Source organism: Martes martes (genome assembly GCF_963455335.1).
Source record: "Martes martes genome assembly, chromosome: 4".
Classification (NCBI taxonomy): Eukaryota; Metazoa; Chordata; class Mammalia; order Carnivora; family Mustelidae; genus Martes; species Martes martes.
The window spans coordinates 183510315-183529798 of record NC_137891.1 but is presented as its reverse complement, the minus strand read 5'-3'; the positions used below and the strand labels follow the sequence as shown (position 1 = coordinate 183529798).

The 19484-nt window shown below is 51.8% G+C and overlaps 1 protein-coding gene across 1 annotated transcript in view; it reads right to left on the bottom strand.

The window, feature by feature from the left end:
- Positions 1-29: 29 nt before the first annotated feature.
- MTOR (mechanistic target of rapamycin kinase) overlaps positions 30-19484 on the bottom strand; it is a 123692-nt gene continuing 104237 nt past the window's right edge. The window contains exons 39-58 of the mRNA XM_080802636.1: positions 18330-18581; positions 17519-17619; positions 16346-16442; positions 15976-16074; positions 15575-15697; positions 15278-15460; positions 14737-14871; positions 14345-14519; positions 12936-13071; positions 12212-12359; positions 11510-11632; positions 10046-10128; positions 8526-8598; positions 7865-7939; positions 7338-7473; positions 6594-6659; positions 4265-4345; positions 3912-3992; positions 1638-1743; positions 30-963 (exon numbers count right to left, since the gene is read on the bottom strand). Coding sequence (XP_080658762.1) covers positions 948-963; positions 1638-1743; positions 3912-3992; positions 4265-4345; positions 6594-6659; positions 7338-7473; positions 7865-7939; positions 8526-8598; positions 10046-10128; positions 11510-11632; positions 12212-12359; positions 12936-13071; positions 14345-14519; positions 14737-14871; positions 15278-15460; positions 15575-15697; positions 15976-16074; positions 16346-16442; positions 17519-17619; positions 18330-18581 — 2289 coding nt within the window. The 3' untranslated portion in view covers positions 30-947. The remainder of the gene's footprint in view (positions 964-1637; positions 1744-3911; positions 3993-4264; positions 4346-6593; positions 6660-7337; positions 7474-7864; positions 7940-8525; positions 8599-10045; positions 10129-11509; positions 11633-12211; positions 12360-12935; positions 13072-14344; positions 14520-14736; positions 14872-15277; positions 15461-15574; positions 15698-15975; positions 16075-16345; positions 16443-17518; positions 17620-18329; positions 18582-19484) is intronic.

Genomic DNA, 19484 nt, shown 5'->3' with positions numbered 1-19484 from the left:
TGAATAAAAAGACACCCATACATGTTTTTAAAATTCTGATGTCATTTATTGGCACAAAAATTATTCAGATACAACATGGTGTCTAGAATGGCTACACTGGATACTTTGTGCATTTAGTTTAATATTTCTTTTGCTCAGAACTCCCGCAGGTCCCAGACCTTCCCTCTCTGTGGTCGGCACCTGCAGGACAGCATTTGTTTCCAAGCTCTTGCTCTAAACACAGAGTGCTCGGACTTCACTGAAAACATCCCAGGACCACGCCGGGGAAGGCTGCTGTGGCCCGCCCTGCTGCACCGTGGTCTCTGTGTACCTGCTCCGCGAAGGCCACCCAGCCATCAGAAGAAGCTGCCCTCCCAGCATTCGGGTCTTGGATTGCAGTGTGTAAGTCACAGCATCACGGGTGAGGCAGCAGACAGACGCTTTCCACCCATTTTGGCCCATCTTACAAATGATGCTGTCTGCGGACCAGTGAGGTAATGGGATGGGTGGAAGTGACCGAGTCAGCTTCTTCCGATTCCTAACACGTGTCCTCCACGGCCTGAGGCTGCTTGACTGTGCAGAGTTGGCTGTATTCTTGTTGAGAGGAACGACTACGCCATTCTTCTATCAGCAACGCTTATGATGAGTTCTCTTGTGAGTTAAGTCAAAACCCGTATTTCTAAGTTATGGATCTTCTGTTCCCCCAAATCAATGGCTTGATTTGTGTAGTATTACCGTGTTGACTGTCCTGGGAACCAAATCAAGCCTTATGTTTCTGACAATGTGTTCTTCAACAGCAGCTAGACAGTTGGTTCAAACCAACGTTTAATATACAGTAGTATGTTTCAGTTACATTTCAAAGTATTTGACGAAGTCAAGCTCTCTGACCGTGGTTTCAGTTTAGTGGAAGCATATACCCAAGTACAAAAGCCTCAAGAGAAACGCTGTGGGCATGTCTGGGCCTCGTGTTACCAGAAAGGACACCTAAGATGACAGAGAGAAAAGGAATATTTTAATAATTTGGCCTTTTTCAAAGCTTTACACGGACGCACTGAAAATGGAGGTCTGACAACCTCCAGGGGCATTCCTTGAGATCTCCCACAACTAATTGTGTCAGACACACTCATCATTTCCAGTCAAGGGTTGATGCCTGCTGAGGCCCCAGAAGGACACTTCCCCATCACCCTCCTTCTCAAGTTTCTACCTTCAAGCGTGCCTCAGGCAATTAATCAGAGCAGACCCCGGAGTGGTCCTTGAGGTGACAATCCCAGATCATAAATCTGTCTTTGCCTCTCCTCGCTCTGTCGGTGCTCTGGCTTCTTTTCCTTGGTCCTTCCCTCTATCTTGGAATTGACAGGCAAAGTCCAAAAAGAACTGCACTCCTCCCCTCAAAAAAGAGGGACTCACGTACCTTTCTAGACCATTCTTAAAGTAATTTTAATTTAATTTGGTGTTTGCCTTCTAAATACGAACCCAAGTTTCTCAAGTTCCTGCCTTTTTAGAACGGTGAGTGCACACAGCGAATACAAACTTTTCAAGAGATCTGACACTATGATCCCCTTTTCTGGATAACCTCCCAGGTCCTTCCTGCCACGCCGGGACTGGGGCATGGGACGGGGCCCTACGTGTGTATCCACGCCTCGCGCACAGGCACTCACCAGCCGATGTAGCACTGACAGAGGTTTTCGTGGGATGTTGCTTGTTTGATGAGCAGCTCCACCTGTGTTGGGACATCCAGGGTTTCGTCATGAGAAAAGTCTCGACCTAGGATGGGAGAAACACACACAGTCCTTCTGCACCTGGTTTTCTACTCCGTCCTTGCCCCCGGTTCGGCTGGCCTGACTGTGCAGCACTGCTCAGTTTTAACCTGTCCCCAAGGACGAAGGCTGCCATGTGACGTGCATCCACACGAGTCTCTTCCTAACAGTGACGTGGTTCAAAGAGGGGAAAGGCCGGCAGTCGGCCGAGCCCCGGAGTGGTGAAGATCCGGCTGCTGGTTTGTCGAGATTCCTTCATCTACTGCCATTATCAGGCAAGCAGGTGAGAAACCGGGCTCGGTTTCAGTCCTAGAACCTCCATTGTTGGGCCCTTCCTCCCACAGGAAGCCTGCTTCTGCCACGAACCCATCAGCTCAGCCCGGAACGCGCACTCGTGGCCAGCTGATGAAGCCTCTTTGGCACAAGGGCCATTTCCCCTCCTCCCCTGGCCCCACGTGTCCGAGCCGCCCTGCTGGCTTCTCGCTGTCAGCACATGCCTTCGTCTCCTACTTTCCAAGCTCGTCATTCACTGAGCTCATGATGGTCAGGCACTGGATGCTCGAGGCGCTGGATCTGCTCCACAGGAGCTCCCTCTTTGGTGCTGCTGCGACCTGGGAGCTGTCCCTCCTCCCCTGAAGGCTAAGTTCACCTGCGCTCTGATCCCAGCGCCTCCCGCTTCCTAGGGTGCTTTGTACGTCACCTACCCACCCCCTGCCCCGCCCCGTGCCTGTCTTCAAACGTTTGTAAACTCCTCGCCCAGGAAAGAATAAAAGGCTCTCACCCGCTACCCCTGCTGCAGCCAGCCCCCACCGCCTTCCCCACGCAGCCGAGCTCCTCACTCCACATTCTCTTCAACCCCTCAGGTCTGGCTGCCAGGCTCTCAGGAGGCTGCCGGTGACTCGGAGCCGTCCTCGGTGCCTGCCATCCCTCGCGCCTCCTCATCGATCCTTTGGATTTTACCTTCAGAAGACCTGGAGGCCACCTCCCTAGTCTAGTCAACTGTCCAGCCACAAATGTGGCAGCAGCTCCCTCCCTCCACACAGCCTCCCTGGCCAGTGCAGGGAGGATTCCCCAGTGCAAACCCACTGGGCCCCTCCTGCCTCCCTGTCCCCCACTTAGAGACCTCAGGGCCTTCCCACTGCCCTTAGGACGGAGGATGAAAGTAGAAGGCCCTGTGCGATCCCACCCGGCCCACTCAGCGCGTGGGCACTCTGCTTCCGTGCTTCTCCCATCTCACTCTCTGGGGCAGGCAGACTCATCTGCATTCAGACCATCTTTCTTGCCAGAATTGCTCCCACCACAGGGCCCTTGCATGTGCTGTTTCCTTTACCTGGAACGCTCTGCCTCTAATTACGTCCTCCTTCAGATTTTAGCTCAAGGGTTGTTTCCCAGGGAAGCTTTCCTGGAACTCCGGCACCTAAATTCCCTTGTGACTGGCATCACAGCCCAAGCCCTTTCTTGCACCTAATACTGCCCCTATCGATGCCGACCCCGCGAGGGGAGGCATTCTGTCGGCTCTTACCAGCAGTTTCTTCAGCATCTAGCGCTTACAGGTGTTTGACAAATAAATACAATTTGACTTCAATACTTCTGTGCCAGGCCCAAATGCTGAGGACTGGCATCCCATGTTTCATCTGAGCCTCACCACATTTTGAGAAAGGCATTCTTCCAGATGAACAGATAGAGAGGCCCAGGCGGCACACAGGGAGAGTGGGGGTCTTCGGCCCCCTTGACTGCCACTTCCCGTCATACCATCTGGTCGACAGGACACGTCTCGTTTTCAAAAGTATGCAGTTCCCTCCTTCCACGCTCTCCACTCCGGAACAGCCTCGGGAGTGCAGAAGGCAGAGGATCACAGTGGTCAGGTTTGCTCCAGTATCAAGCCATGAAGATGAGAAAAACTTGCCTGAATTTGGCTGACTTTGGAACCCAGTGAACTTTACTCAGCCCCGTCTGGCGTAAGGAGATTAACATCACTTGAAATGAGTTTAACGGTCATTAGAGAATCAGAGAGGGTCTCCAGCCGACAGACTCAGAGACTCTCCAGTTAGCTGCAGAGTCAAAGTTTAGGTGCAGCTGGAAAGGGGCTGACCTCCCACTCTAGGGGAGAAAAATCTCTCAAGATGTTATGTTTCTTTTAAGTAAACACCCCCCCCCACACACACACACACTCACCAGTGAGCTTGTCTCGAACCCTGTTTATAATCTGAATAGCTTTCTTATTTAGGGCCTCTGGTTTCACCAAACCGTCTCCAACTGGAATACACAAAGGGAGAAAGAACAGTAAGACGGGACGGTCACAACAGATTCAACGGATGCCCCCTCTGTGCACAAATATTCGCTTCTGTAAGTGTTGAGTAGCTCTTCCTCTGCGCCTATGTCTTCAGAAGAAAACGAGAAATTCACAGACCCTTGTCTGCTCAAAGGTGGGTTTGCTGCTTTATCTGACAGACCCCTCTCGGTGCAACGCGGCTGCTGTGTTCTTGATGAGCTAGTCATGGCTGCGATTCCTCAGAGATCGGACTTACTGAAAGAATGGATAGATTCTGGCACTGTGGTCCCCGTTTTCTTATGGGCAGGCTCCCCAAGTTCCACACCGTCCAAAATTTCTAGGAGGAAAAAAAATCGATTGGCAGAAAATTCCAGCACCAAGAAGCCACTGTCGCAAGCATTAGCTCTACTCGCTCACACGCCACATTCCCTGGACACGCACCCTGCTACCTCTGAGGGGAAAGGACAGGAAGGATGGTCACTGTGTGTTTAAAAGGTTTTACATCTCCAAAGCGTGACTTTTTAAACAAACAGCATTTATAAAACGTTCTGACACAGAGCACAGGAGTGCGACGGAATCCCTGGCAGAACTTGCTGGAACAACGACTCATGATAACAGAGAGAGCACCAGCTTCCAGAGGGCCACACTCATGACTGAAGTGCTCTTCTCCAGAGGAATTTATACATCTTTTCTGGGCAGAGAAAGACCGCAGGCTTACAGTCACCCTCCACTGACTGTGGCCTTCAGAAGAGAAGAGTCTAAAAGCAGAAGTATGAAGTTATCTACACATTGTCCTTGTACACCCCAGGCCTTCAAAATGAAGCCAGGGCTGGTAATACTTTTATGAATGATCACTTGGAACTTAATGTTTAAGGCACAGAAAACCACCATCTGGGGCCACCAGAACCAGCTGTCCCAGTTCCTCTCGGCGCGCCCCAGACAGCAGACGAGAGTCCACTCCATAGCGTACTAGTGAGGTGGACCCTGGGAATGCAACCCATTAAGTCTCACATACTTCAGGTGAGACCGGTCACCCGCAGAGGGCCGCCGAGACCATGAGGAATTCAGGCATCGTTCACAAATCCTGTCATGGTGTCCAGGCTAGAGTCCACACCTGTTTGCAGACTGTACCTCAACCCAGGACCTCTCTAAACAACCGCTGTTCAGAGCGGTACGTCCTTTCTCTCAGCCTCACGGGCTTTCCTCCAAATGCACCTGCGGGATCACGCAGTGGACTTGACTGTTCTCGTATTAGTTCCTAGGCCATACAGTTTGGTTGATTCTATAATGTCATTCTGATGCTTCTCCATGGTAATCTCTGGAGGTCACATTCTTTTAACATTATTTGTTACAATGTTTATCCTTAAACATTACTTGGCTTAGCTAAGCAACTAGCTGCAAATGTTCCAAAAATGTCTGCAGAGAATATTTACTTTTTTATTTTCAAGGTGCAAACTATGTAGGGTGTTGTTAGATGTTATGACGGAAAAAGGAGAGGGCCAGGGAGGGGGGCGAGGGGAGTGTGTGAAATAAAGTTAAACAGCTTTACTCTAAGACCTTTGAGAGGTTCCATACACAAACTGTGTTCTGGCTCTTGGAGGGGCATTATCTTCCTGGTACCCTGTTCTGTGGACCCACTCTTGGACAGTGTTTCCTGTGGCTTCCCCGCCCCTCTGCCAGCTACTGCTTCCGTCCTACATTTTTTTTTTTAAAGATTTTATTTATTTATTTGGCAGAGAGATGGAGAGCACAAGTAGGCAGAGCAGCAGGCAGAGGGAGAGGGAGAAGCAGGCTCTCCACTGAGCAGGGAGCCCGATGTGGGGCTTGATCCCAGGACGTTGGGATCATGACCTGAGCCGAAGGCAGATGTTTAACTGACTGAGCCACTCAGGCACCCCGTCCTCCTATTTCTGAGCTAGTAACAATGCTCTAGGACCATGGTGATGCAGTTAATAATTATCCCAGTCCAGACACCACTATAGGGCATACTAAATACTGGTTAGTATTCATATATGCTTTTCATTGTGGTTTTTTTAATTTTTGTTTTAAAGATTGTATTTATTTCTTTGTCAGAGAGAGAGCACAAGCAGGGGGAGCAGCAGGCAGAGGGAGCAGCAGGCAGAGGGAGAAGCAGGCTCTCCACTAAGCAAGGAGCCCAATGCGGGACTCGATCCCACGACCCCGGGATCGTGACCTGAGCTGAAGGTAGACGTTTAACTGACTGAGCCACCCAGGCGTCCCTAATTGTGTTTTTATAGATTAAGCTCAGATAGTTTGATCAAAATTTCTGAGCCTTAGGTACCCACTCTGTCCTAAGAAGCATGAAACTGAAAAAAAAAGTTATGCTCAGTAAATACTTCTAGACCAACTTTCTGAAGTTAACTGAACGCCGGTCAGATGCTACTTTAGCAGGGAGGGGATCACTGCAGGACTGTGCCCCTGGTCAGAGCCTCTAGAAAACCCGCTGCCTGGCATGTCGCCACCTGCGCCATGCTTCCTCAGGGCAATCACAAAGCTCACCCTGTTCAAGACACATTCTGGACAAAAGCGGACAGAGGCTGCAGTCTCCCACGGGAGGGACTCACCTACTGACTGGCCAGCAGAGTAGGAATCCGTCCTCGTTCGGGACCGCTTGTTGCCTTTGGTATTTGCTAGGGAAAGAAACAAAGAGAGGATAAAAAGGGTTTCAAACTTTGACTTGAAAGAAACTTGGTTGACATGATATTTTCTCACCACCATCAAAATACAATTTTACGCAAAGCTAAAGCCCCCAGGGGAGGGCCCGGGATGGATCACTCCGGACTCAACGGGTGTCAGCATGGGTGTGCAATCCTGTGGGACTGCAGGATTCTGTGTCGCTGTGTCAGAATTTAGATGCTGTGGACCAGATAACAGAAGGTGAGAGCGGGACCGATGGGCAGCGGGTGAGACCCCTGGGTCCGTCACCTCTTCTGAGGAGGAGCAGCAAAGGGGAGACGGAGATGCTGCCGCCCCAGATCACAGATCACAAGCACCTGTGTCTCCTGTCAAGAGTCCAGCTTGCTACTCTGCATGAAGTCCAAACAAACAAAAATCACCAGGGCTTATCCTGAAAGTATCATAATTAATATTTAAATTAGTGGTTGGCGTTTTTGTTCTAGTTAATAAGAAAACATACTTGAAATTCATTTCCACCACTGGACCAGCTCTGCGAAAACACAATGCAACAGCCCAGTAGCCCAGCTCAGGCTCCAGGCCTGCAGGGGGCGAGGCTGGTGACATGTAACATGTCACCTACTCCCAGATCCGAGGGGATGGGCTGCCGCTCCGTGGCACTTGCTGACACTCACTGTCCATCAGCCTCCAGTTGAGCAAGGGGTCGTAGACAAAGGCCTCCAGCACGGCCATGACACTGTCCTTGTGTTCCCGAAGCACTTCCATCACCGTGTGACACGTGATCCTGTAGTTGCCATCCAGACCGGTGACCTGCAGCACCAGAGCCACTCGTCACGGAAGTCAATGGCCCCGGCCCTGCCCCGATGGCCTCAGGACCCGAAGCTAGTTGAGAGGGTCTGTCACCCGCACTGAGGAAGCAGACACAGGCCACTACTGGTGTATCATGCTGGGAACGTGTTCAGAGCAAGGGATCAATCAGGTCAGGCCTGTGACTCATACGACACAAGGTCTGACGTGAAGCATGGTGAGACTCTCAAAGGTTGATCATTTCTAACACGATGGAAAATACCAGAAAACAACCACAGAACCAACGCAGGCGTTCTGGGGAACTGATAAGCCCGAACAAGCCAGCCCGTGTGCAGCGCTGGGCCTGACTGTGTTGGCCCCATTCCAAAGCAGCTTGTTCCCAAGACCCGCTCACCTCCATAGCGTTGGTCAGCATTCTTGTTAGTCTAAACGGAATCTTCTCTGGGAATTTCTCCCTGGTCATAGCAACCTATGGGGACATAAAAGAGAAAAACCAGGTCCAGTGGCTAGATTGTTTTTTTTTTTTTCCTTTTGTTTTGTATTTTATTTAATTAATTTCTTTTCCAGGCTAGATCATGTTCTTTAGATAAAGCCAGGCAAAGGCAGGTAGCTTTTCTTTGCATTGATTTCAATGAGGACACAGAAATGAAGTAGTTTTAGTTTAGTGAGGGGACTTGTCACAGGGATTTAAAAGATAACTGAAGAGACACACATACACAGACACACACACAGACACACGGATAGAGGGAACAAAGGAAAAGGACCAGCGTGCATCACAACAGGCCTCTGACCAGCAGGCCAATTCAGGGATGAAGATTCCGCCACTCAGAGGCGTGTGCACAGTGGCCCTCGCCTCAAAAAGGATTAGAGTCCAACTACGGCAAGTACCAACGAGCACGGACTTCACGTCTTAGTTTGACTTTCTGCGTCTTTGGTAGGAGATGCAGGGATCAGGGTGATGCATTTTGCGCTTAAATTTGCCTGAACGGTCAGAGGGTGAGAGGGGGTCATCTGGCAAGGTAAGCCTGACCAGGTGTTCTGGAACATGCAGTCACCTCAAAGCAGTCCCCGAAGTCGATGTGCAGGATCTTCCCGCTCAGCCGGTCCAGCATCAGGTTGGACGGGTGTCTGAGAAACAGGGGAGCACGGAGGGGTCACTAGAGCGGCACTGACGAATAAATCAACAAGGATGGGATAGTCCAGGCCCCGCCCACAGGCCAAAGCCAGCCCCCACCTGCCTCTGGAAACACGGTGTTTCTGGACATGGCCCTGTCGATTTGCCACGTACTATCTCAGGCCGCTTTTGTGTCACAGGCAGACACGAGTAGCTGTGAGGTATCATACGGCCAGCAAAGCCCAAGTTATTTCTTTTTGGGGAGGGAGCCAAAGCTTATTTACCTTTTCGTTTATTTTTTTAATTAACATATAATATACTGTTTCTTCCAGGGGTACAGGTCTGTGAATCATCAGTCTTACACAATTCACAGCACTCATCACCCCTCTTCCAGCAACCCTCACTTTGTTTCCTGAGATTAGGAGTCTCTTATGGTTTGTTTCCCTCTCTGGTTTCATTCCGTTTCATTTTTTCCTCTCTCCCCCATGATCCTCTACCTTGATTCTCAAATTCCACATAACATGAGATCACATGATAATTGTCTTTCTCTGTTTGGCTAAATTATTTCTTATCTGGCCCTTTACAGAGAAAGTTTACTGATCCCTGTTCTAGGTCCGCAACGGAGAGGGATCAGCGTGTAACACAGTTGTGTTCCTGAGATCTGTGGTTACAAGATGGATCCTGTGTGGCAGTGCTGGCGTCTCAGAGTGACGAGGCTCTGTCTTCACCCCTCAGCACCCATCCCCATCTAGGAAGGGTCATCTGGCTTTTGTCACTAGGAATTCTCCTGGCTCTTTTTTAAAAACAAGAATTTGTTATTTCTGTGGGAGAAAATTATTTTTATTCTCAAATATTTGCATGAGACGTGATCCCAGGAGAGAGCAGACACCAAGGAACTAGTTTTTCAAAGACTTCTAGAGAGTCAATTTCTGAATATTCCTTAACTCCTTTTTCAGTCAGTGCATGTGGATACAATTTATTATTCAGAAATATCAGAGGGACCTACTGTGGTTGGTTTCAATTACAGAAATATTATTTATCCCAGCACAGTGGTGACTGATAAATGTTTACGGAATCAGTAAAATCTATCAAAAAAATTTTTTTAAAAAATAAGTTCTATACCCAATGCGGGGCTTGAACTCACAAACCCGAGAGATCAAGAATCACACGCTCTAGTGACCGAACCAACCAGGTGCCCCTGTGTATGGTTTTTAACATATTAAGCCAGCCTGTAAAGAAGGTGGTACCCTAGAACTGAGGTTTTCCTCTCTTTAGTTTGCTGGGCTGTTCTGTTACATGGATAATAAAAAGGGACTAAGGTTGATACTGCAAAGAAGAGCCAGAGGTACAAAATACAATTATTTACCAAATGGTCATAAATCTGACTGGAAAACAAAAGGAAACTACTTAAGAAAGGTACCATGTAGAAAAAGACTACAAAACCAAAATCAACTTACTCACCTATCTCCCAGGCCCAAAATATACCCGACCATGGACATGACCGCTAACGAGCGGGTGTAGTTGGTTCTTCGGTCAAACCACACCTGGAACACAGGAGCGCACATGAACCTCGGCTCTAGAAGCTAACTAGCTTCAACAGAATTACACCTCTATCAGTTGTTTCCTTATGTCCCATCAGTAACCAGGTAAAAACATAAAATGGAATAAAGATCTCAATCATAATTGTAACGGCGGTAAACTATGCTTGTAATAAACTTAGACATGTACAGAACACAGATGAGTAAAAAAAAAAAGTTAACTTTGCTTAGGAACGTGAAGACCCAAATAAATGAACATGTCCATTTAAGACGGTAAAAATGTAATAACTCCCTAAATTATTTGATACATTTAATGTAATTCCGCTGAAAATTCAGTAGCTCTTTTTTGGGGGGACTGTGACAAAATGACCCCAAAATTTATCTGGAAGAAGAAAAAATTAAAATAGCCAATGAGGAGCGACTTTTCATTAACAGTTGTATTAACAGGGGCGCCTGGGTGGCTCAGTGGGTTAAAGCCTCTGCCTTCGGCTCAGGTCATGATCTCAGGGTCCTGGGATCGAGCCCCGCATCGGGCTCTCTGCTCCCTCTCTCTCTCTGCCTGCCTCTCTGCCTACTTGTGATCTCTGTCAAATAAATAAATAAAATCTTAAAAAAACAAAACAAAACAGTTGTATTAACAGTATGGTACTTGAAGAGAAATAAGCTTTAGAGAGATCAATGAAATAAAACAGAAGCCCCAGAAAGAAATCCAATGGCAGAGAATAGTTTTTTGTATAATAAAAATGGACTTTCTTAAACAGTAGGAAAAGGAAGGAGTATTTGGTAAATACTGTGGTGTTGGCTAATCATCTCAAAAAAGTAAAATCTGTATCTTTAATCTTAAATTCCGAATTGGATTGAGGATTTAAATGGAAAAACAAGTTTTAGAATCAGTACAAGTAAATGAATGTAGAAAGATACACAATCTTGAGGCAGAGAGGACCTTTCCAAATATAAAGCTGAAGGTAGAAACTTCAGTATATGTGCTGCCGAAGCGAGCACTGAAGGTAGAAACTTCAAAGAAAAGGATAAAAAATCCGGTAACTTCCAACTTTTAAAAGTGTCTACACATCGAAAACAAAACAAAAATCCCAAACCAAGGAACATACCAGAACAAAAATTAAAAAACCAAATAAGCAGGAAATTTCTAACATGCAAAATACGGTTAATATCCTTCCTATAAACACAGCTCAAATGCTATCGCAAGAAACGGGAGAAACACTAAATGACTAAATCCGTATCCGCTGAACGGCACGGCTCGCCCACGTAATCTCAGTAACAAAAGACGGTGCACAGTCCACAGCTGCTCGTCCCGAAGACAAGTCCACCGGGTGCACGTGAACAGACCGGAAAGCAGTGCCGGTGCGAGGAGCCCAGCGGGTCGTACCTCGGAGCTGGGGCTTTTGAGCCACAGCAGCTTGGCCAGGTCGTCGCCGGCGGTGTTGTTGACGGCGTGCTCGAACACCTCCACCTTCTGCATCAGCGTCAGGTGATCGTAGTCTGGAGCCATCTGCATCGGGACACAAGCGCTTGGTGAGCAGCCCTGGACCGGCAGCTTCAACCCAGGGGGACATCAGGCTCTGGACCCAGGCAGAGCTGGGTTCTGATCTCACCACCCCAGCCCAAAGGAGATAAGAACAGTGCCAAAGAGGGGGCGGAGGGTGTGGCCAACAGAACCGGATGACCGTGGGAACTGCCAGGGCCAAAGGGTGAGCTGTCAGGTCCCACCTGAGCACAAGCCTGCTGGTGCAAAGGAGAGCGTGGGAGGCATCGAGGTTTTGGGTGACAGATCTCTTATTACTTGCGTCTCTACTGCCGTCATCTTCCTGGGTGGCCCGTGCCCCATCCCCATCAGTTGATGCCCTGATCAACAATACCGTCCAGTCTCACCTAGAAGGCTGGACACCTAATTTCTGGGCTCTACGGTCCTGTTCCTTAGAGATAATCTGTTAGGACTCGCTTTGTCTCCCAACCAGACTTTCTGGTGACACAGACTTTCCACACATACACAGAAGGACGAGAATGGCAGCTCTGTCGAAAGTTCCCGACTGGCAAGTTACATCAAGGCCGTGAAGGCCTCACCACGTACCCGCAACATGATGCGATGCTCGATGTTGAGAAGGATCTTCTTCTTCTCTCTGTAGTCCCGGATGAGGGCGTGCAGCGTGTCACAGTGCGGGACCCAGCCGATGAGGCCCGAGTTGGTGGATAAGGGGATGACGGCGTATCTCTGGATGCTGGCGCCCCCGGAAGGCAGGGTTGGTTATTGGATGTAAGCAGAGTGCACCTCCGACCCCCACACAACACAGGGGAGCGGGCTCAGCACCCTCCCACCCTACCCCGAGGGCTGCAGGGAGGAGGTGCTCACGAAGACCTCGCACCGTGGCTGGGAAGACGCCACCAGCCTCCGCACTGCCGCGGGGAGCAGCCCAGAGATCTTGTCTCAGGCCAAAACAACTTCCAACTTAATATCCGTGTTCTCAACAAAAAGGGGAGGAAGAGAGCGCGGCGGCCGGGGAAGCTAAACACACCGGCCGTGCAGCGTCTCTAGTCTCACGGCCACGGGCTGCTCCATTCCGGACCCTCTGGTGGTTGTTACAGGCGTTTCCCTTCAAAGTACGCAAACGTAGGGACAACTCTTTGCTGTGTTTAACGCCTTGGCTACTGATGACTTCCTGCCAGGTACCTAGGTCTAGAACTGCTTTCGTGGAGGGACACGACCACACGGGAGGGATGTAAGGAAAGCCCAGGTGACCAGTCACATCGCTGTCGTGCCACGACCTCCCCCCAACCCGCCACCAGGTCCTGACTACCTGAGGTTCTTGCGAAGAGACGTCGGGTCGTTGGCCAGAAGGGTGTTGACCAGGCCGAAGAGCTGCATCACTCGCTCGTCCTGCCGCAGGTCTTCATGGCCCTTCAGGAGGAAAACAAACTCATGCCCGTTGCTGCCTGTGGGAATGGTGGGAGCAGTTAGCACGGACCAGCCCTGTACCCCCAAGCTCCTACGTGTACCCTGCCCAGCCCCACTTGCACACGAACATAGAGTACCCTAGGACTCATGAAAAGAATGGCCCCGCTTTTGATCGTCCCCCAATGAAATGCTGGTCAAATTAAACATAAATAAAATTAAAAACAGCTGTCTTTGGAGATCAGGACCGATTCCGCAGGGGTGGTCATTCTGCATGCTCCCCTCACAGCCCACTCTCCGCCCTGCTGTCTCGATGGGGCCTGTGAAGCCTGGCCCCTGGAGACTGCATCACCTCAGCTCCCAGCTGGGCTTGATCAAGGGGGGCGCTGGCAGGAGGGAAATCAGAAGGTGGGAAGAGGGAGAGGCCAAAGGGTTTGCTCCTGACAACGGGCCAGTCTCCCGTTCTAGAAGTTTCCAGTGTTCCTCCCCCTGGGCTACAGCTCCAGTGGTGGATGGCCTCTCTTTCTAGGTTATGTGTTCTCGATGGGTTCCTGGCCCTTTCGGGTCTGGAGGGTGGGGGTGAGTCATAGCTTCTCACTGTTGCCTCTCGACTCTGCTCACAGAAGGAAACAGGTCCTTCATTCACGTCTCTCATGCAATACTGTGGAGAGCCTGACTGGCCCATGTTTGAGTATCAGGAGACGCCAGCCCACGGAGAGATGATCTCCTGGGAACCACGACAAACTGGGCTGGTGACTAACTACTGCATTAAAAAGCATGAGCTGTATTGAAAGTGAGAACCCTCGGAGGGCCGCCCGAGCGTCCGGGCCTCCCGTAGCCACCCTGCGTAGGCCGCGGAGCTCACCGTGAGAACTCACTTCCACGTCAGTTTGTTCCTTTCACACAGCCATTTCCCACCGAGGGAGACCATGATGGTGAAGGAGAACATTCGAGGGCTCAGGAGCCCTTTCTTCGGCCCTGCTCGTCATCTACCACACCTGCCCCCGGATGCCCCTTTGTTGGCCCTGTCAGTCCCCTGCAGCCGCCTGCCTCCCCACTTGCCCACGCCGCACACCTCTGCGGTTCCCTCCGCCTGCTCTGCAGGGTGCTCAGGCCTCCCGTGAGCACCGCAACGGGGTGAACAAACGAGGAGTCCTGGGGAGGATGTGATGGGGAACCTGCTTGTGCTCTGTTTCTCTCTCCATAAACCCGGGAGAGAGGCCGCATGGGAAGATGAGTGTTGTGAACGGGGAGCGGAGACCTCAGAAAAGGGGAGGGGTTCGGCCAGGGTGGCGGGAGCACAGGCGTCCTTACCCATGAGCGTCAGCTTCCGGGGCCTCTGCTTGGAGGTGATGACCTGCAGGGACGGCGCTATGGACTGAATGCGAATGATCGGCTGGTTGGGGTCGTACGTTCCAGGCACGGCCAGTTCAAGGTCCCGGCACATCAGAAGTTTGGGGGACACATACTGCAGCTCTAGGGAGGTGAGCTGTGAACAAGTACCACAGGGGTCAGCTCGCTGCCGCCGGGGAGGGGCTTACATGCAATTTAGGTATTTTTTAATAGATTGCTAACAGCAATGACTTGTCCTAGAATTTGCAGATAAAAGTAAAACCAGAGGCTTTAGAATTAGTGTCAGAACATTCACAAAAAGGAAAACCTAAGGGATGATGATGGTTAACGCCGCTAGAGCCCGAAGACCCTACCTGGGGCAGCTGCTTAGAGATCCGTCTGAACACGTGATAATAGAGGTCCCAGGCTTGGGTGAGGTCCTTGACGTTCCCGGATTTCATGTATTTCCTGCACCACTCTTGGGCCTCCATTAGGTCTCGACCATATGCCTGGGTGGGGAAGCAGGGCACGCCTGTGAGCCATCAAGCGTGGACTACGCCCCATGCTGAAGCCCCAAGCAGACAGCACAACTGCTCGGCCGCACGCTACGGCTGGACGGCTGTGGCCCTTCACAAGGTTCAGCCAGGGCAGTGGGGAGGCCCCGTCCTGGACCCAGTCCTGGGATGGCTTATGGGCAAAGGAAGGAGAGGCAAGATGAGCTCAGCAAGGATCTCATGGTTTCCTGGTTAAAGTCTGGGAGGGTTCTCATAAGTTCATGACGATTAAATTGCTGGTGTTTCTATATCTCATGACCTCCATCAGAATGTGTTTTATTCAAGTCAGGAGGAAGGCCAGAGGGAAAGGGGTCTGGTAAAGGCTCTGGGTCATGTCATGCCGTGCTTTCTCATCCCATACCTGATTAAAAGATGTTTCCTTCAGAGTCTGGGGGCCCCGCTCCATCATGGCGTGCAGGGGCTCCAGCACCTCGAACATGCCCTTCACGTTCCTCTCCCCGAAGTACAAACGGGAGGCCTCTTCCAGGCCTTCGTGCCACATCTCGTGCCAGAGGATGGCCACGCGGATGAGCTCCTCGCTCACCTGGACCAAAGGGGGAAAGCGAGAGGCACCGAGGATGAGCTGACGGACTGAAAGGCCTGTGTGGGAGAGACAGCAGGTCCTCCTGCCGGCAGCACCGGCGGGGGCCCGACTCACCATCATGGCCTGCTGGACCAGGGTGTTACTGTGCTCGCACATGTTCTTCAGGATCTTGTTGGCTGCGTTGTGGCGGGCCGTCGTGGTGGACTTAGAGGCCACGGTCAGGGGGTAGATGAGGGCCTGAGGCAGACATGGAAGGAACACTCGCAAACTCGGACTTTCAGGAAGAGAAGAGAGACGGAGAGGACGCTGCTGACACTGATTTGAGTCCATCACTCAGATGCGGGGAGGGCTCTTTCTCCTCAGGAAGGCCCCTGGGCCTGGGCCCGCCGGCTGGACAGAGGGGATGCCTGGTTCCCGGTTTCCTGCCTTAAGTCCCTAGAGCAGCTTTAGGAAAGGGTGGGATTCAGATCGAAAGGTCCCCGGTTCAAGGAGGAACTGCCCGGGGGCCCACATACCTGGGGGTGGTACCGGCCAATGTCTGTGAGAAGCTGGTGAATGAGGCGGCCCACCAAGGGCCTGGGCGTATCGATTCTCGCGATGAGCTGCGGTATGACCTGGATTCAGAAAGACACGGCGCGCAGCGCGTGAGGCGCAGAAACAACTACTTGTTATTCTGGGCAGTGACCAGCTCTCGAAACCTGTTGTGGCAGATGCTGTGGAACTCTAAAAGAGTTCAGTTCAGTTCCCTTCAGTTCTCTGGAAGAAACTAAGAAAATATGGAGTCTCGACCTTGGGACCCATCCCGCCCTCCTTGACCGCTGTTCACTGATCACCGCATGATCCCAGGAGGAGACAGAGCAGGAGGGAGACCTGAGCCCGCCTCACCTGTAACCAAGTGTCGATCTGGATCGCTTTCACCCCTTCCACTAAGGCTTCATTCACATCTGGCCAGTGCCCGTAGTCAAACCACAAGGTGAGGACTCTGGAGAAGACAAGTAAGAAAATCAGAGAAAATCGAGTTTCCCAGTTTTTGTTTGTTTTTTTAATCTTTAAGACTCTTGAGAAAAGAATAATTGGCAAAGGGGTGCCTGGGTGGCTCAGTCAGTTGTGTCTGACTCTTGATTTTGGCTCAGGTCATGATCTCAGGGTCCTGGGATTGGGCCCCACATCGGGCTCTGCCCTCAGCAGGGGTCTGCTTGAGGATTCCCTCTCTCTCCCCTCGCCTCTCCCCCCATTCACACTTTGTCCCTCTAAAATAAATAACTCTTAAAAATAAAGAATAATTGGCAGGGCCTCAAATCAGTGGTTCTACAGTGTCTGGTCTCGGGGACCACCTGGGAAGGGTGGTTGGGGATGGTTGTTAATACTTGGGTCAACACCAGGAGGGGCATCCCAAGTGAATGCTTATTTTATTCCAGATAATGTAGAGGGTTCAGCATCGTCTAAGCTCAGAAATCTAACGGATGAGCCCAGGGACAACCTATGGAGAATCTTCGCACATACAGAAAGTCACCCGGAGACCAGCGGCAACAGGGTAAATGCAGGACTCAGCTGCCCCTGTCACCCACAGTCTCTGGGCTGGCCGGTCTGGGCCATTTGTCTTGGCCACTCTAAGTGGCATCTCAAAGCTGAGGCGAGGCACCTGGGTGGCTCAGTCAGTTAAGCATCTGGCTTTGGCTCAGGTCATCATCTCAGGATCTTGACATCAACCCCATGTTGGGCTCCCTGCTCAGTGGGGAGCTGCTTCTCCCTCTGCCTCTCCCCCATTCCTTCTCTCTCTCTCACTCACTATCTCTCAAATAAAACTTAAAAAAAAAAAAAAAAAAAAAGCCGAGGGGCTTCCAGCACTAGTGCCACAAACAGTTCCGCTTCTCCCTCCCTGCCGGAGTGCGCGCGCAGCCTTCTCAGGCCACGCCTCCTCCCCGGCCCGGGCAGGTGGAGGCTGGTCAGCCTTCCTCTTGGACACGCTCATCAGGGTGGGGAAGGAAGGAGGACCTCACGAGTAATTCCGTGTCCTGCTGTGCACACGGCCTGTCGGGGCCCTGCCCGCTCTGATACCTCAGTGTGTCCTGGAGGTTGTTGCCTCGTGACAAGGAGATGGAACGGAAGAAGCCTTGGACAGCAGGGACGGTGTACATCAGGAGGGTTTTGGACAAATCCTGTTGGAACACACGCATGTTAATGGACACTCTTGGCTTAGTTTCTTTTCCATAAAATGGGCCTCCCAGCATACGAACAGTACCTGCCTCAAAGAGGTTATGAGGTTAAATTAGTGACTGCACGAGACGCCTCTCGATTAGTACTGGCTCACAGCAAGCACTCAGGAAATGCCGAATGTGTCATAGTCGCTATCACCTTGGACTAATGGTGGGTTCTTAAACAGGGGTGGCAGGGAGAGCGGGCGGAGGAGGAACACGCTGCTCTCTGGGCCTGCCAGCTGCCCCCATGCACTCTGAAAGGACAGCCGGAGGGGAGGCGGCGGGACGGGGCGGTGGGCGGAGAGGAAAAAGCAGAGGATGGATGCCGCCTCCTGTCCTCAAGCGGACCCACAGATGCGCACGGCCACCCGCATGGCCACCCGCACGGCCACCCACACGGCCAGGTGCAGGCTTTAAGGGGATGAGCTCATTCTCGTGGGAAGGATGACCAGAAACTCAGTCTTCGGCTTGGGGGCTAAAGCCGCGCTTCCAACACAAACACGGGCTCGCGAGCACGGTCTCGAACACTGCCGGCTGGCAAATAAGCCACACCACCCGGCTTCCTCTTCCTTCAGAGCGAAACCCAGGACCCCCTGCGTGCCACCACCGCCCCACTCCTCAGAGCGCCTGGTGCCGGGCTCAGCCCTCACTGGGGGAGGGAGGGACAGTACCTCGGTGACCTTCTTCTGCAGAGGAGACGGGGTGGGGCTGTTCTCGGTGCTCTCAGCCTCGCTCTCACTGTTGCTGCCCTCGGTGCTGGTGGCGGTGGCGGTGGCCGTGGCCGCGGTGGTGGCCGCGGTGGTGGTGCTGGTGATGTTGGCCCCGCTGGCGTGCCGCAGCTTCTTCTTCTCGTCACGGGCTTGGTTCTGGTGCTTGTAGTGCAGCACGGCTTCAAAGTTCATCACCGCCCACGCGTGCCAGGCCTGCGTGGGGCGAGAGCCGAGGAGGAGGGGGCCTGAGCTCCAATGCCTTAGAGGAGCTCGAGGCCAAAGCTGAGGCAGGGCGCTGGGCCTGCCCTTTCTTCTCAGTGGCCAGCAGAGCAAAACTTCACCGAAAACACTCAGGAATGGGGCCTTTTACCAGATTCAGCCTGATTCCTTCATTACTGTGGCAGGACTGTGGTGAGGGCCGCAGGGGGCGGGGGGGAGGGGAGGAGTATTCAAAGAGGAGCAAGCCGGGTCCTTGTCTCAGGGCCCTTCTGGTCTGGTGGGCACCCAGCAACCCGAGGACAGGCAAATGTGAGGGCGCAATGAGAGACGGACAACGGGCAGGCTTCGTGGAGGCAGGCTTCTGGGGTAGGGGCTGAAGAGCAGCCTTCGATGGGCAAAGTGGGGACAAGAGGACAACAGCAGGGACTTCCCAGCCTGAGGAGCTTAGGGACAAAGATGGAGTGTGGCCAGCATGGGGCAGTTCATAAGAAACAAAGAAACAGATCCGACTGGAGCACAGGCCGTGATGGACAGCAGTAGGGGGAAGGTTAGCAAAGGGCAGGGTCAGACTGCGGACGGGCTAACGTATCAGGCCAAGGAGGTCCCATTTCATTCTAGGTTTTAAAGATTCCTTTGGCAGCCGTATGTGAAACATAATTTACGAGAGCACACGTGTAGGGGCGTGATGGTGAAAGACTTAACCGGGTCCTAGGTCAGTGGGAAAGGGAGCACATCGAGAGGAACACGCCACGGGGGAAATGTCACTCATCTGTCCAGCTCTCCCATCCGGCTCGTGTGTGGCCTGTCAGAGAACCAATGCCCACTGACTATTTGCTGGGAGAAGTCTTTGGTGCTTATTTTGGTAAAGCAGGAACCACCCACGCTCTGTGGTTTAGA